We start from the raw sequence: 15,733 nt of genomic DNA on the forward strand, positions 1-15,733 counted from the left end.
TAACATGCACAATAAACAGTAAGACAAATCGGTAATAAAGGCGGTAGAAAGCACCAAACAGTAAAACCAAGAACAAATCTAAGTCATGCTGAGTCGAATGCCAAAGAATACAAGTGAGTTTTGAGGAGGGTTTTGAAGATGGGCAGCGGGGAGGCTTGCCGAATGTTCAGTGGGAGGTCATTCCAGAGAGAGGGACCAGCAACAGAAAAGGCTCGATCCCCTCTGAGCCTCAGTTTAGTTCTTGGTACTTCTAAAAATGTCTGGTCCACAGACCTGAGGCGCCGGGCAGGTGTGTAGGGGCGGATGAGCTCAGAGAGGTAAGGTGGCGCGAGATAATTCAGAGATTTGAAAACAAATAAGAGGATCTTGAAAATAACTCTCAAAATGAATGGGGAGCCGGTGAAGGGATGCCAGAGTAGGAGTTATGTGCTCCCTCTTACGAGTACCAGTCAAGAGGCGAGCAGCGGCATTCTGGACCAGCTGAAGGCGCTTAATGGAGGACTGGCTGACTCCAAAGTAAAGGGCATTGCAGTAATCGAGCCGGGATGTGACAAAGGCATGAATTACTGTCTCAAAGTGTTCATGAGAGAGGAGAGGTTTTATTTTGGCCAGCTGTCTAAGGTGAAAGAAGCCGGATTTAACAACGGCACCAATTTGCCGATCGAGTTTGAAATCACTGTCCAATTTAAGGCCCAAGTTTGAGACTGTTGACTTAAGATAAGGAGACAGGGGGCCCAAGTCTACAGGATGGGATGTACAAGGGCCACTGGGACCAAAAAATATCACCTCTGTCTTCTTTTCATTGAATCTCAAGAAATTTTGTGCCATCCAGGTTTTGATTTCTTCCAGACAGGATAGGAGTGGTCTTAATGAGAAGGCGTCTTTCTTGTCAGTCAGTGCATGTTTACCCAGTTCAGGATATTCCTTCTCCATATCACATCGAAAGTCATTCAATGTCTTCCCCGCATATGCCGTTTGCAGTCCCCACTCGGTTGATAAATCCATTACATGTCGCTGCAGCCTTGCAGGGAAGGTTGTTGCAAATCTCATTCACAGTAAATGGCTTTCTCACCCAAGTCAGTCTTTCAGTGCAGAGTTATCGACAGATGTGCTTGCAACATTTTGAGGACTGGCCCCATGGCAACATCAGTGGTGGAAGATGGGCATCAAGTAGTGGGAAAAAGCTGACATCTCACTCATTTCCCCTCCCATAGTTTGAGCTTTTTTGTCAATCTTTTGAACTTGGTCAGACAGTTTCAGGATGTGTGCCTCTTTTACCCGAAACGATAGGCTGAGCTTATGATGGTTGATAACCACATCAGTGAGATATGCCAGGCGGGCCCCTTACTTAATATCCTGAAACACCACAGCAAGAAGATTCAGATGTTCTGTCAAATACACAAAAGCGTGTAGTGTCTTCACTGGAATATAGGATGACCATGGTTTGCAAATCATTGCATTCTGAATGCAATACAACATCCCAACTTCCTCAGAATTGGAGTTTGTAAAATATGCTTCTTAATGTCTGACACATCTGTGGAACGAACGAAGGTCATGACACCTCATCAATCCAACGGAACTTGTTCGACCGGAGAACTTTCTTCAGTGTGTTGGCTGCCTTCTTGTCAATTATGATTTCAGCCATAACAGTTGCTGCAAGGAAGAATGAGTCCTTCGCCAATTGTGTTTTTGATTTGCAACATGCGGAGATACAGCCTAGGATGCTTTCAGTGCTCGCATGACACGTGTGGCTTTAATCATGACAGTCTGACCTGGCTTCGATTCCAATCGCTGGCATGCGTTTGACCAGCACTTTACGAGTGTTTGGTGCTCTTGTGTTGCTCTACATGGGCCGGCTTCATTGAGTTATATGCTAGGATTTAACCAAAAAAGAAGCACTAAGGCTGCGGTGGGTCTGCAGACGGAAGTGATTCCATATAAAATGGCGTGTAGTTTTCACCGGGCTGCTTTGGTTGAGTCATTGTGAAAAATTGTTTGAGCTCTTCCTTGCGTGTCTCAGAGGCTCCTATGAACCCTCTTCTCTGAATCCAGAGCAACCGGACGTTTCAGCCATTTATCCAAATTTGCCTGCAAGTAGTAGTCTCCCAGGGAAGACAAGTTAAAGCTCACATAAACCACTTTATTGTTGGTCTTATGAAATGATTGAGAATATTTGCCTGCCATCTTGGAAATGGAATATTTAGTGTTTCCACGTACCGCCCGCAATGTGTTTGCATACCCCAGATTGGGAAACACTTAAGGTGGCCCACCGTCCCGTCCGAGGCAACCGCATAAATATTATTTGACAGTTCGGCACAGCTCTATCGCCGCACCTACTCCTCGGGTGAACAGCTGACGGGGACGAGAGGTTGCCGTCAACGGCTTTTGTTGTTGTCATGACAGAGCAGGACATTTTCAGAAATTGTCAAATCAGAAAACATTTACTTAAATGTTTAATCTCACATTTGATGGGTGGACAAACAGTCTACACACAATGACTTGTACACAAAATATTGAAGACACTTTAGTATGACGTCTCTGTACTATCTTTTACATTGGTGACATTTTGACCCTATTTCCACATTTAATTTTGTTCACGGTTCCAAATCAAAATCTCATTGTTCCTGTTTCTCAGGACGGCTCGTTTGGCTTCGAGTCATGCGTCGGGTGCCGTCTGTGCGACTGTGGCGCTTCTGCAGCACTAGTGCAGCCTTGTGACCATCAGAGCGGTCAGTGCAAGTGCCAACCCGGAGTCAACGGACCCAACTGTCGCCAGTGTGCTCCCGGATTCTGGGACTATGGCGCTGATGGATGCAAGCGTGAGCGAGCGTGAACACAAACAAGCTGGCAAATGACCTTGCATCATTTGACGGTACTGATGGCGTGACGTGTCTGTGGGATCAGCGTGTCACTGTAGGGGCGGTCAGTGCGACCCGCGGACCGGAGAGTGCCACTGTCGGGACGGGATGACGGGAAAACAGTGTGAAATCTGTTCGCATGAACACAACGTTCTTGTCACGCACGGTCACGACCTGCACTGCGAAGGTGAAAACACACACACACATATATATATATATGTATTCTGTATGAGGTATTGTCAAGTATGGAATTCAAAATTAAGTTGAACACACACTACAAAAATGCTCTCACATGCCGTCCTGATGCAGCCACTCACACTGCTGAAACGCTTCTCACACCACTGCTGAAACGCTATCAGGCTGATGGATAGATATTCAGAAAATGGTTAAGAAGCAAGGGAGTAAGGTGAAGTGCCATCAATGAAGCGCTGTGGTGAACCATTGGGCATTTCCGTTGAAAACCTCCCAATCCATCCAGCTTTGAAATAAATGTCTTTGTTATCAGTGAAATGTGGTCCTAAACTGCTTTCGTATTCGATACCGAATGTGGGAGGTCGTCCTGACACACCCTGGCGGCCCCTCATAGTCACGTCACATGCATGTCATGCGATGTTCTGCTCCCATGGCAGCATGTGATAGCTGCGTCGTCGTCCTGCTGGATGATCTGCACAAGATCGACTTTGACTCCCTTGCTGCACAGCTGCACAACCTCAATGCCAGCACCATGGCCTGGACGCAGCTGCGCAAGCTCAACACGTCAGTGGACGCCGTTGCTGTGAGTTTCACACACACTACTTTTTTGGGGGCGGGGCGTTTGGAGTGGGTTAAGCATGGGTTATGTTGCTGCAATTAGCAGTGTGCCAATTATGTATTGGTGGTGAAGAGCGGGCGTGATTTTAAAAGATTGGAAAAGGTAGTTCGACATAAGATCAGAACATGGAGAGGCTGAAATTTCTTTTTATACTGATTTGGGAAGTTGAGGTGGGGAGGGGGGCGGTGTTGTAGTGTGGTGGTTAGTGTGTGCCAACTCAAAAGTCATGGTCAAGGTAGTGAGGGCATTAAAAAGTTTGGGAAGGGCCGTCATGCTTGCTAGAAGTGCACCATTTGCAGCGGGCTGTTTCAGGAAGTCGTGGCTTGATGAAAAGATGAATATAATAATAATCATACATTTTATTTATAAGCGCCTTTCAAGACACCCAAGGACACTTTACGATAACAAAAAACACAAAACAATACGGGTTGAGCAGCGGCAGCCAAAACGCGCCAGCGTTCACTCAACCCGAAAGCCAGAAAGAAACCACAAGGGAGGGAGAGGGGGAGAAAAAAAACCACGCTCGAACTACCCTCATTTTGAGGATAATTTGAGTGAGGCAAAAAACTCCTGCACAAGCATATGACAGTTACAACAGGTCACAAGACATAAACAATGAAGATATAATAAGCAGTTTTGCATTTTTTGAGGGGGAGGTGATGGGTTGGACATCAGGGTACATCCACTGTGTCAGAGTGTTAAGGGGTTGTTTGGGAAAACCTTCGCTATGCGTTGCAAAAATAGCATAACAAAAATATATTAAGCATGCTTTGTTTTCATTAGAAGACTTGTTTTTTGCTGCGCGTGGGGCTTCAAATGTTGGGAAAGGATGTGAGCGTAACCTTGAGCAATCCATTCAGATTCAGATTCAGAAAACTTTATTTATCCCCGTGGGGCAATTAGGACTGTGGTATTGAACTTTCTTAAACATTGGTTGACATCTTGTGGCCATCGCAGCATGCCATCGAGAAGTACAACACCTCGTTGGATGGCAGCCGCCATGGCGCCATCGTGCTGGAAGGCGAGATTGTGAACATTAGCGCCGATGTGGACATGCTGCAGGACAAGGTGATGTATGTTTCCATCAAACAGTCCATTTTGGTTCACATTTTTCAACAATAGATTTAATTATATTGTGTCTGTAGACACGGTCCAAATCAGTATTTATATTACTGTATGTCTTTGGTTTCTGCACACCGCTTCTGGGGTAAACAAGAATAGTTTTAGCTTACTACCAGAGGATACCTTGGGGGGAACGGCGACACACTTTCGTTTTCTTCTCATGGAGATAAGCCACGGCCTATGTTGTTGTTCAACGTGTCAGCTTCCTCATTTTAGTTGACATCCTGACATCATTATTAGGCCAGCCAACGTCACAGAATGCACAATTGCAAATATCCAACTACAGTGCTTGTTGGAGCTTAAACATTCCCATTCAGACACTGCTCATGTCCGTGCTGATCTTATGGTGACATCCTCAGACTGTTCCGATGGCTGAGCGTCTCAGCGAGCTGACAAACGGCACCTTGAACACTCACCAGAGAGCGCGCAACCTGCTGGACGATATCCACATGGTGACCATGGATTTAAATGGTAGGGGGAAAAAAAGTTCAATGCCCAGAAGTGTGTTGATTCATTTATTGATTGTCTAAAAAAGTGTAAGCTGATCGTTTTGTGGAACCACTTTTCTGTTACATGTAAATGAGTGCTCAGAAAGGCAGACAAACTCACATTTAGTGGCAGAAATCATACAATTTGTCAGTAATCACTTCATGTTCTGCCGATTAAAGGGGGCTTGTATATTTCTTTAAGGTTTTTTTATTTCCGGCCCCCGGTGCGTGTTAATTACATGCTGATTTTCGCCGAGTGGTCGACTGTGCGACTGTGTTTCCGTACCTGGTGTTGGCATATGGGTACTGTACACTGAGAGATTTCAATAGCATCTGATCATGCATACTGTAGTTATTGGCTCTGCACTGTCATAAACTACCACTTTTTGAAACGTTGTGGATGTCAACCCTTGCAGACATCATGCGCATGGCAAATTGGTCGCTAAATAACACAGAAGTAGATCAGGACAGAGGCGATCAGAAGAGGAAGATGGAGGAGGTGGAGGCCATGTTGGGCAAAATGAGAAGCAGAAGCTGCGCGGGACAGAAGAAAATGGCCGACCGGGAGAAGATGTTAGCGGACAAACGTAAGTTGTCTCGGTTCCACAATGTGGCGTAAAGCAGTGTTTTTCAATTGTTTTCGAGCTAAGGCACACTTCTTTCACTGAAAAAATCCCGCGGCACACCACTAGCTGAAAATGTGAAAAAAGCTTATTTTAATGTTATATTGTTATTATAAGCGTTTTTTTTTCAATATTGAAGAATAACATTACGTTATAACAACTTGAATACGAATCGAATAAACATCAATCAAATATTTTATAATTTTTCATATTTATTCTCACTCAGTGTGATAAATGGTTTGGATGAACACAGATCTGATATCCTGGCAGCAATCGATGAAAGACACACGTCGTGCTTCCTCCAGTTTTTTTTCTGTTATTCGTTTTTACAGCAGTCAGGCTATTTTTTTAGCCGCTTCGGGTCCAAATGTCTCATTTACATTGCCAATGGGACTTTTTTTGATTGAGTCACAAATTCAGCGACATGGTAACTTCCTTTCAGGGCTCATGCACGTTGCTTGTTTCTCCGTGTGTTCACGCCATTACTCCACATTTTTGTTTTGAAGTGAAGGGTGTTTTGTTTGTAGATCGAGTTTAAACTAACTTGCGACCACAGTGCTGTTGGAGAGCTTTTCACCACATACCAAGCACAACGGAGTCAGTGCCGTTGCATCTAAAGTAAAAGTAAATCCAAATGAAAGATAGCTTTTGTTGTATTGCCTCACGCCAGAAACTTCGCTTGTCTCGAAGCACAAGGCAATTGGCTAGCTGTTGCTGCTACCTACCAGTATACTACATGATTATTCTGCCCGGCGATAGACCGCACAGGCATACAAATTGGATCATTTCCCACGGCACACCTGACAATAGTGTGCCATGGTACAGTGTTTGAAAGACACTGGCCTTAAGGAAGTGACAATGACATGTATGCGGACAGTGTTGGAGCGTGTCGACAAGGACTTGGCGCGTCGCCAGGAGGACAACGTGAATGTGGGTGAAACCGCCAAAGAGTTCCTGTCCCGCATCCACGATGACATGATGGCACTGCGGGACGCCCTGAACGAGTCAATCAACAAGACGGCCCAAGCCACTGAGGTCAACAATAGCAACCAGAAGATGCTGCAGGACAGCAAGGTGAGTGTGGCAGAGTCATCGTCGAAGAGGAGAAGGGTGAGAAGTCATGAAGATCACTTGCGCTTCTGCTGTCTCAGAGGAAAGTGGACGAGCTGACATCGAAACGCAAAGAAGCAGATGAGCAGCTGCACATGGCGGAAGACCACGTTGCTCAAGTCAACGAGCTGCTGTCTATGCTGCATGACTCCACAGAGGTGCGCACACATACCCAGATATGCCGCGTCTGGAAAATTGCATCGACCTCACCGTGCTATATATATACTGTATATACAGTGTGTGTGTGTGTATATATATACATACATATATATATATATATGTGTGTGTATATATATACACACACGGAGTTGAAAGTCCGTGTTGCCCAACGACAATATTATATATTATATTATATATTACATATAATATACCTGTATATATATATATATATATATATACACACACACACACACACACACACACACACAGTGGGGCAAATAAGTATTTAGTCAACCACCAATTGTGCAAGTTCTCCTACTTGAAAAGATTAGAGAGGCCTGTAATTGTCAACATGGGTAAAGCTCAACCATGAGAGACAGAATGTGGGGAAAAAACTCTGAAAATTACATTGTTTGATTTCTAAAGAATTTATTTGCAAATCATGGTGGAAAATAAGTATTTGGTCAATACCAAAAGTTCATCTCAATACTTTGTTATGTACCCTTTGTTGGCAATAACGGAGGCCAAACGTTGTCTGTAACTCTTCACAAGCTTTTCACACACTGTTGCTGGTATTTTGGCCCATTCCTCCATGCAGATCTCCTCTAGAGCAGTGATGTTTTGGGCCTGTCGTTGGGCAACACGGACTTTCAACTCCCTCCACAGATTTTCTATGGGGTTGAGATCTGGAGACTGGCTAGGCCACTCCAGGACCTTGAAATGCTTCTTACTTATTTGCCCCAGTGTGTGTGTGTGTGTGTGTGTGTGTGTGTGTGTGTGTGTGTGTGTGTGTGTGTGTGTGTGTGTGTGTGTGTGTGTGTGTATATTTATTTATATAAGAGCTGTCAAACGATTAAAATATTTATATATATTAATCGTATGTGTATATATATACATATCATTATATATATAACGATAAAATATTTAATCTAATAAAAAATGCAACTGTCATAATTAACTCAAATTCACAAAAAATGGATCGTGATTACTTAGGCATTTTTTATCGTTTCTGAATTTCCTTTTATATTTTTTTAGATTTTTTTTTTAATGCTCTCATCAACATGGAATCATGAATCAGTTTTCTATGTGCCAAATGCAAATATTTACTGAAACAACAATTTCGATTTTCAATTTTACATGAACATTTTTCACTTGGAGCAGTTATTCACACATAATCTCTCACAATATTACTGTCCATCAATAACAGTGAAAAAAATATTTTGTCACACAACAGCTGCTTTAACAGCTCTTTTTATGGAATCAAAACAGAGCAATATAACATTATTATTAAGTGCACATCTGTGGTAAACTAGTACTCAGCCTATAGTGGATTTAAGCCATGGTTGCATACTTCGTTTTTCTCAAGTTTGCTTTGAACACAGCAGTCAGGCTATGTTGATTGTGTTGGTCCTTCTTGCGCGGAAGTCTCTCTACGGTTTTGTGTAGACATCATTTTGGATGACTACACCTGGTGCGATGACAACACTGAAGACGTTTTAGTTTCACTAGGTCGCTACCAATGCACCGCTGAATTCTCAACGTGCCTCAGCGCACCGTCGCTGTCAGACGAACACAGAGAAGCTCCACCCGCTCTATTTATATGGACACAGAACACCGTAACCTTCCACACAAAATAGTTCCAAACAAGTAAGAATCGCGTCAGTGGCATACATCGTATACCTGTATGATACAGGTAACTTTGGTCTTGTCAGTGGAACAATCTGGCAACTTTTTAAAAGTAAACTTTCCATTCATAAAGTCTTTAAATATCCGTTTTCGGTGTCTCGTGCTGCCGTGGCTGGCAAAACAAACGTGGTGGACCTATGCAGCGCGCTTGTTGTTTTGTTACTGGTTTATTTATAGAGCAACGTAACATCCGCTGTGACGTGTGCCGCGTTAATCTCGCGAGAAAAATTGAATCCCGTTAAAATTCATTTAAATTAATGCCAATAAAAACCCACTAAACTGACAGCTCTAATACATATATATCCATATATATAGAGAGAGAAAGAGAGAGAGATGGCGGCCCGGTGGTCGACTACTAGGCCTCACAGTGCACAGGTGGAGGGTTCGATTCCGGCTGTGGCCTTCCTATGTGGAGTTTGCATGTTCTCCCTGTGCCTGCGAGTACTCCGGTTACCTCCCACATTCCAAAAACCTCTATCTTTACATAAAAAATCATTAGAGGTTAGGGGTCTACTTGGCTTTAATAGCCTTGCGCGGCGACCATGCTTCCTACGCCGCAGCTCAATACAGCCGGAAACACGGAGTTTACGCCAGCTGAGCGCAGAACATGTTTTGACTGCAACTCGGCAAAGCCGACAAGAACTTAACGTGGGCAAATATAGCGTGACCTGGCACTGCGTATGTGAACTTTTTCCAACGAACGACATTGCCATATTTCCTATTTTTACAACATTGCAACAAATGCCTTGCAGGATTCGTGCCAACTTCTGTCTTTCCTGTCTCGGTATTCGCCTGTAAGCACGTGTTGATCAGAAAAAAACACTGTCAGTTGTCAAGGTTTGCTACGAAAATATGATAGAATGTCTGTCGCAAGAAGGGATATTGTGCAACAGGAAACGGTGAGAAAGACAATGTGAAAAAAATCGACAAGGAAAGTGACATCAAAAACATAAAGTCGGAACGAGTACCTGCATGAACACATTCGTAAAATCAAGGAACCGGGAAAGGCTTACAGCGTGCTATGCCACCAAGATATCAAGTATGGATCAGGCGCGAGGACGCATTTAGTGGCCCACGTACAAGGAAAAAAAACATTCCAAACGAGTGAAATTGAAGTTGGTCAGGTAGATCTAATCATTTATGAAATTATTTTGTTTCGGTTCTGGTTAGTGTTGAAGATGTTAGATCAGATTGTGTGTGAGAAAAGCCATTTTGAAATGCCTATTGAAGTTTTCTTTTATGAACACTTCTTTAAATTGTTATTTCCATTGTTTTTACTTTTATTTTGATTAAGAGATGAATTACTTGTGCAATTATTCGATATTTCAAGGAGGGCACAGGAACAGGGTCTAAGTTGACGTAGGTCCGACACAGTTAAGATGCCATCAAAAAGAAAAAAAATATTTTAAACAAGTTAAAAGAGAAAGCTCAGTCGCTATTTTATGTGGCAAAATGTAGACCAACACTCGTAGAATATTTACTTATTGAGATCAATTATTTTCTTCCAGGAAATGCTCAGAATATACCATATACAGTACGTCGTAAATTGTAGCCCCCCCGGCTTATACTGGGGGGCTATGCCCCCCAGACCTCCCCTTAACTTAACTCCGATTTTCTCTTCCTCAATTCACAGCCCTGTTCTCGTACAAAAAGACAACTACTATTAAAAAAAAACAAAAAAACCCCGAATGAACTAGTGTTGTTTTTATGGAAACAAAATGTAACTATTATATAAGCATTGATATTGTCAAGGTCAAGGTCATCTTTATTGTCAAATATGTATATATATAATGATATAATAATATAATAATGAATATAACATACAACACAGATTAAATTTCTTTCCTCTCAATCCTCAGTGGAAACATGGAAACATGCTACGCATTAAAACACACACAGCCAAAGATAAAAGGAGCAAACTACACTGTATAAAAATACATAAATATATCAATCTAAACATTAGTGGTTTTATATTTCTACCTCCTCCCACCTTGCTCCTCTGACAATTCACATGTGGGAGCATGTTTACTTCCGCAAAACTGCCTGCTTTTTTTAGGTTCACGTTACTCGATGTCGTGCTCTGTGTGCATGCGTTACACCTCACGGACGCCTTGCGTTCATATTAGTTTTGTGTTCACATTTGTTTTTGTAATGTGAATCACTACATCGAAGTAAAAAATCTGAATTGGGCATCAAGCCCTGAAGTGTGAGGTCGTTGCCGATTTCCAAGCAAACTGACAGCACAATAAGGAACACTTGGACAAGACGTAAGTGGCCGAGGAAGCTGATTGGTCACAAGGGACCGGGTTGACAAGCACTGTTGGAAACACAAAAAGGTTAACAAGCAAGATATGCACCACAAGAAAATGAGACAAAACATGAAACCTAGTCAAACGCAATTAAAAAAAAAAAAAAAACACAGATCATGACATTGAAAGGCTGATCTCCAGTATTGTGTAAAACTGTGCGTTTTGTTTGTTTGTTTTTTGTTGGGAGTGTCTTATTAAATGTGAAATTTGAAAAAGACTGTTGTCAAGAAGCGGTTTGATTCTCGTGAGTATTGGGATAAAGTCGCATCTGCAGAAAATTCCCAGTGTTTGATAAGATTACTGAAAGTGTGCAACCCCCAGAATCATAATAGTGCAGCCCTATCGTTCTCCACAAACCAAGAATTAGTCTCATCACTCAGTGCTAGTCTGAGTAACAGGGTAATTGTTTATGCCTGTTTGTAACACACGCACACACACACACACATTTATATATACATATATATATATATATGTACGTCCTGAATTGTGTTGTCCCACAGGATTATGAGCGTTTGGCAGCGCAGCTTGATGGCGCCAGGACACCATTGTCCAAGAAAGTGCAGGATTTCACTTGGGCCACCTCAAAGATACCCCTGGTGGAGGAAGCTGAGCACCATGCTGACATGCTACACGCCTTATCCGCAAACCTGTCCAAGTAAATGGTCCTGAATGGTGACAACATGGAAAAAAACTGTGTATGTGGTTCTTCACGTGGTGTCTTGTTAGGTTTGTGGAAGAAACAAAGACCGAGGGTTTGGTGGACATGACCAAGGCCTACAACAATATCGTCAACAGCATCAAAGCAGCCGAGACGGCAGCGGACGAGGCAGACGAAGACGCGAGCAAGACACTGGAGGTGAAGGTCATCTGTTGATTTCTTTTTTTTGACCCCTCCTGTGTTTCTAACCTCTTGTGTTCTTCTAGAACATCGGTAACCAGAACCTCGGCCACATGGCTGAGTCTCTGCGGAACCGCAGTGTGGGGTTGAAGGAGGAAGTAGAAGACCTCAGCGAGGAACTCAACAATGGTATGAGTGCCTCCTTAATGATAGCGTTTGCTCAGTGGAGCTCCGTACACCTTTCGCTAAACCAGATCCCTCAAACGCAGACTGGCCAATTTGTGTGTAGCACAGAAGTCTGACACATTCCTGAGATCACTCCGCTGAATTTAATGATGTGTTATTCATCTTTAATCATGGTGGCGCTTGTTAAACTGCATGCTGCATATTTGTTTGAATACCTCAAAAAGCAACAGTCTGGCCCGTGTCTTTGCTTCGTGGCAAACTATGTATTAGCTGTAAAATAATAATAAATTGTTATTCGCTCCGAATGCTAACTTTATTGTACAAAATGTGAGGCCTAGTTATTCTGCCGTCATTGACATTTGAATCCATCATATCAACCAGACGCACCGCTTGCGTAGAAAATAATGCTACACTGTGGTTAGTTGATTTGGACTGAGACAGTAAACAAACAGCAGTTGCAAGTGACAAAGCCAATGAACCAACAAAGATGAAAAAAAGCAAGACGCTAAAAACAAATAAGACAAGAGGGAGCTGATTGGATAATACAAGGGATCGGGTAAACGAGCACAGATGGGCACAAAAACCTAACAAGATAGACACAACAGACACCAACAAAAGAACACGAGGAAAACATGAAACTAAATACTAAGTCAAAACCAAAATCAAAGACTGATCATCGAAGGCCAGATGAGGGCAGCGGCAGAATTTGTGTGGCCAGAGCAAAGTCCAACAGCAGTCGTAGGGCTTGCAGGTTCAGAGGGCAGCCACAAGATGTGCGACGCCAGAGCATGTTCGGAGGGCGGCCGCAGGAGTCGCAGGGCGGTTGATGGGCTTGCGCCGCCGAAACAGAGCCGGAGAGCAGCCGCAGGACATTCGACGCTGGAGCGGACTAGAAATAAAACTAGAAACTAGAAATGAATGAATGAATTGTGCCTACCGGGACATTTAACATTTTAACTTTGCCCAACGCTCCTAACGTTCCTCTTCACTGTAAGCTAACCTCGTTTCTTTTTTTTTTTTTTTTTTGGCCTAATTTCCACCAGAACACTGTCGGTCGACAACACTGTTGGCAGTTGTTTGTGATTTACGGTGGATTGGAAAGTGTTGTATGCTGGATGCCCTTCCTGTCACGATGTTTACCGTTTGCGCGGGCTTGGGACCACCACTAAAAATGCTCAGGCATGAGCTGGTTTAAATACACCATAAACCATGATGCTAGAACAGATCAGATCATTTCAAACATATCTCACATCACCCTTAACACTAAATGGCTTAAAGAGGATTTGATTTCGAAAATATGAACCACAAGTGCACATGTACATGCACATGCAGCAAACTCTGGCACAAACAACCCAGGCTAAACTTGGCCCCTCCCCGGGATTCAAATATGATTTTTTTTCTTTTTCTTGCTTTCTTTTTTTGGGGTGGGGGAGTGTAGAGGTTTTACAGAAAAAAACGTACCGGTAAATTGATGGATTTATGAATGGTGAATATGCGGGGAATTGCCATAGTCATGAGAGAGCAAGCTAGGCGTTTGGCATGTGTAGATGGTGTCCTTGTGTGACTTTGATATGGTGGATGGAAATCTGTTTTGTGGAAGCATAATATTTTTGAGTGTTGGTGTTTTGTTCCTCATGAAGGTGTTTTTCTGCCACAGAGTTAAGACCTCAGCTGGAAGGTGCCAAGAAGCGACTGAACGATGCCAAAACCAAACAAAATCAAGTGGCCACAAACTTCCATATGGTCCAGAACAGCCTGAACTCCTCCTCCAGTAGGCCTCTTCAACACACACAAAAACACGAAATAACACACTAATTGGTATGAATCGTTTTATGGTTTACCAAGAAACTGTGATAAGGTTTCACACAGTTATTATTGTTGTGACTTTCTGCTTGTCCACTCAAGACTCCTTTATACGCGCGGGCAGCAACCGCACGGACATCACTGCTGCAGTGACGTGCACAGTTTGACTTTATACTTGCGCGCAACCCATACACGTTTTAAAAATGTGTTGCAGTTTCACTCCAAGTTGGAGGGAGGCGCTACGGCTGGTATTGACAAGGACACCTTAGGGTGGAGTTTCCTTTACATTTCATGGCCAATTCTGGTCTACGTTTTTACTTTGCGGAACAAGCAGCAAAGCGACAACAATGGAGACCATGCCTGCTAAAACAAAGGAACGCAGATGACCAGATGATGCGTTTTGTATTTGCGAAATAGGTCGTATGTGCTGCGTGTGAAAGTTGCTTGCTTTGCAGCAATGAGCTGCATGGTGCAGATCCTCTCTTGTGTGGTGACGAATAAATTACCTTCAAGAACCGCCTGTTTGGGACCGGGCCACACAGAGACAGACCTGCGAGATGTGCTCTGAGCATATTTACTCCATCAGACGACGTGGAAATGTGCGCGACTCTGGCCAATCTGAGTCATTCTAACATTGGTTTGCAACTTGAAATAAACAGAATTCGCCAATAAATGAAAGAAGAATCAGTACATAGAAAGCAATAATAACAAATTGACCAAATGTTTTGGCATCTGCGACTTCTGGAGATGAAGCTACAGTATTTTGACAAGGCGGTCCCTTCCCTCGCAGTCTCGCAACAGCGATGCAGAGGAGGAAGCTGCTGTGCGTGGTTTGCCGACAAAAATGAGGCAATACAAGAAACCTTTTGAATCATTTGAACAAGTAGCACCCAAGTGATCAAGTGGGAAGTATGAAAATGCCTGCAGAGTTTGCCTGCCCATGTAAACATTAGCAGTTTAGTCGCTAAAAATGAGCCGTCAGCCACCGGATAAAAGCAGCAATCAATCGTGTCACATTTGCGACTAGCAGTGATGCTAACGCCGTATGTAGGATTGCCACGTTTACATTATAAGGCGTATTTAATAATGCTGATTGGTTCATTTCTTAATAGGTCACTTTTTTATTTTATTTTATTCTACGTTTGTTGTGCATTTGAATAACACTGTTTGAAATGAATGAGCATTCATAAAATGTTGAATTACTCTATAATGATCGTTGTTGTCAGTACCAATACTTAAAAACTGGCAAATAAAAAGCGATGAAAAACAAAATGGTTGCCGGTCCGTGAACGGCATATTATCTCATCCGGTCCGTGGCGCAAAAAGGGTTGGGGACCACTGTATTACACGGGCCCCCAATTTGCTGGTATCCAAACTCAAAAAGTGTAGGATTATCAGGATAGTACCGTAATTACAGTGAAACTCCTCTACAACGAAATCATGTTTGCAGCAAGAAATTTTTCACAACAGGGGATTTTTCACTGTTGCAAATTTGATCTCAGATGTAAGCACACACACACACACACACACACACACACACACACACACACACACACACACACACAAACGTATGTGTACACGCACACACAAACGTATTTGTACTCTATTTTTATTCCAATAGTGCATAAGTATGAGCGCACACTTATTTGACACTTCATATTGTCAGTGTAGAAAGAAAAAAGGGAAAGAAATTGCGAGATTTACAATCAGCATTCACTTTCATCAATTTCTTGGATAATG

At 43.0% G+C, this 15,733-nt stretch overlaps 1 protein-coding gene across 2 annotated transcripts in view; it reads left to right on the top strand.

Annotated features, from left to right (window-relative positions):
• lama5 (laminin, alpha 5) overlaps positions 1 to 15,733 on the top strand; it is a 163,865-nt gene that overhangs the window by 115,434 nt on the left and 32,698 nt on the right. For both annotated transcript variants that reach the window (XM_086127741.1, XM_086127749.1), the window contains exons 46-57: positions 2,636 to 2,819; positions 2,905 to 3,045; positions 3,488 to 3,633; positions 4,627 to 4,737; positions 5,151 to 5,262; positions 5,696 to 5,866; positions 6,780 to 6,976; positions 7,054 to 7,170; positions 11,667 to 11,821; positions 11,893 to 12,022; positions 12,091 to 12,193; positions 13,848 to 13,961. In XM_086127741.1, the coding sequence (XP_085983867.1) occupies positions 2,636 to 2,819; positions 2,905 to 3,045; positions 3,488 to 3,633; positions 4,627 to 4,737; positions 5,151 to 5,262; positions 5,696 to 5,866; positions 6,780 to 6,976; positions 7,054 to 7,170; positions 11,667 to 11,821; positions 11,893 to 12,022; positions 12,091 to 12,193; positions 13,848 to 13,961 (1,681 nt within the window). The remainder of the gene's footprint in view (positions 1 to 2,635; positions 2,820 to 2,904; positions 3,046 to 3,487; positions 3,634 to 4,626; positions 4,738 to 5,150; positions 5,263 to 5,695; positions 5,867 to 6,779; positions 6,977 to 7,053; positions 7,171 to 11,666; positions 11,822 to 11,892; positions 12,023 to 12,090; positions 12,194 to 13,847; positions 13,962 to 15,733) is intronic.

Source organism: Hippocampus guttulatus, chromosome 1, assembly GCF_054856545.1.
Source record: "Hippocampus guttulatus isolate MCC_2025c chromosome 1, RoL_Hgut_1.0, whole genome shotgun sequence".
Lineage (NCBI taxonomy): Eukaryota > Metazoa > Chordata > Actinopteri > Syngnathiformes > Syngnathidae > Hippocampus > Hippocampus guttulatus.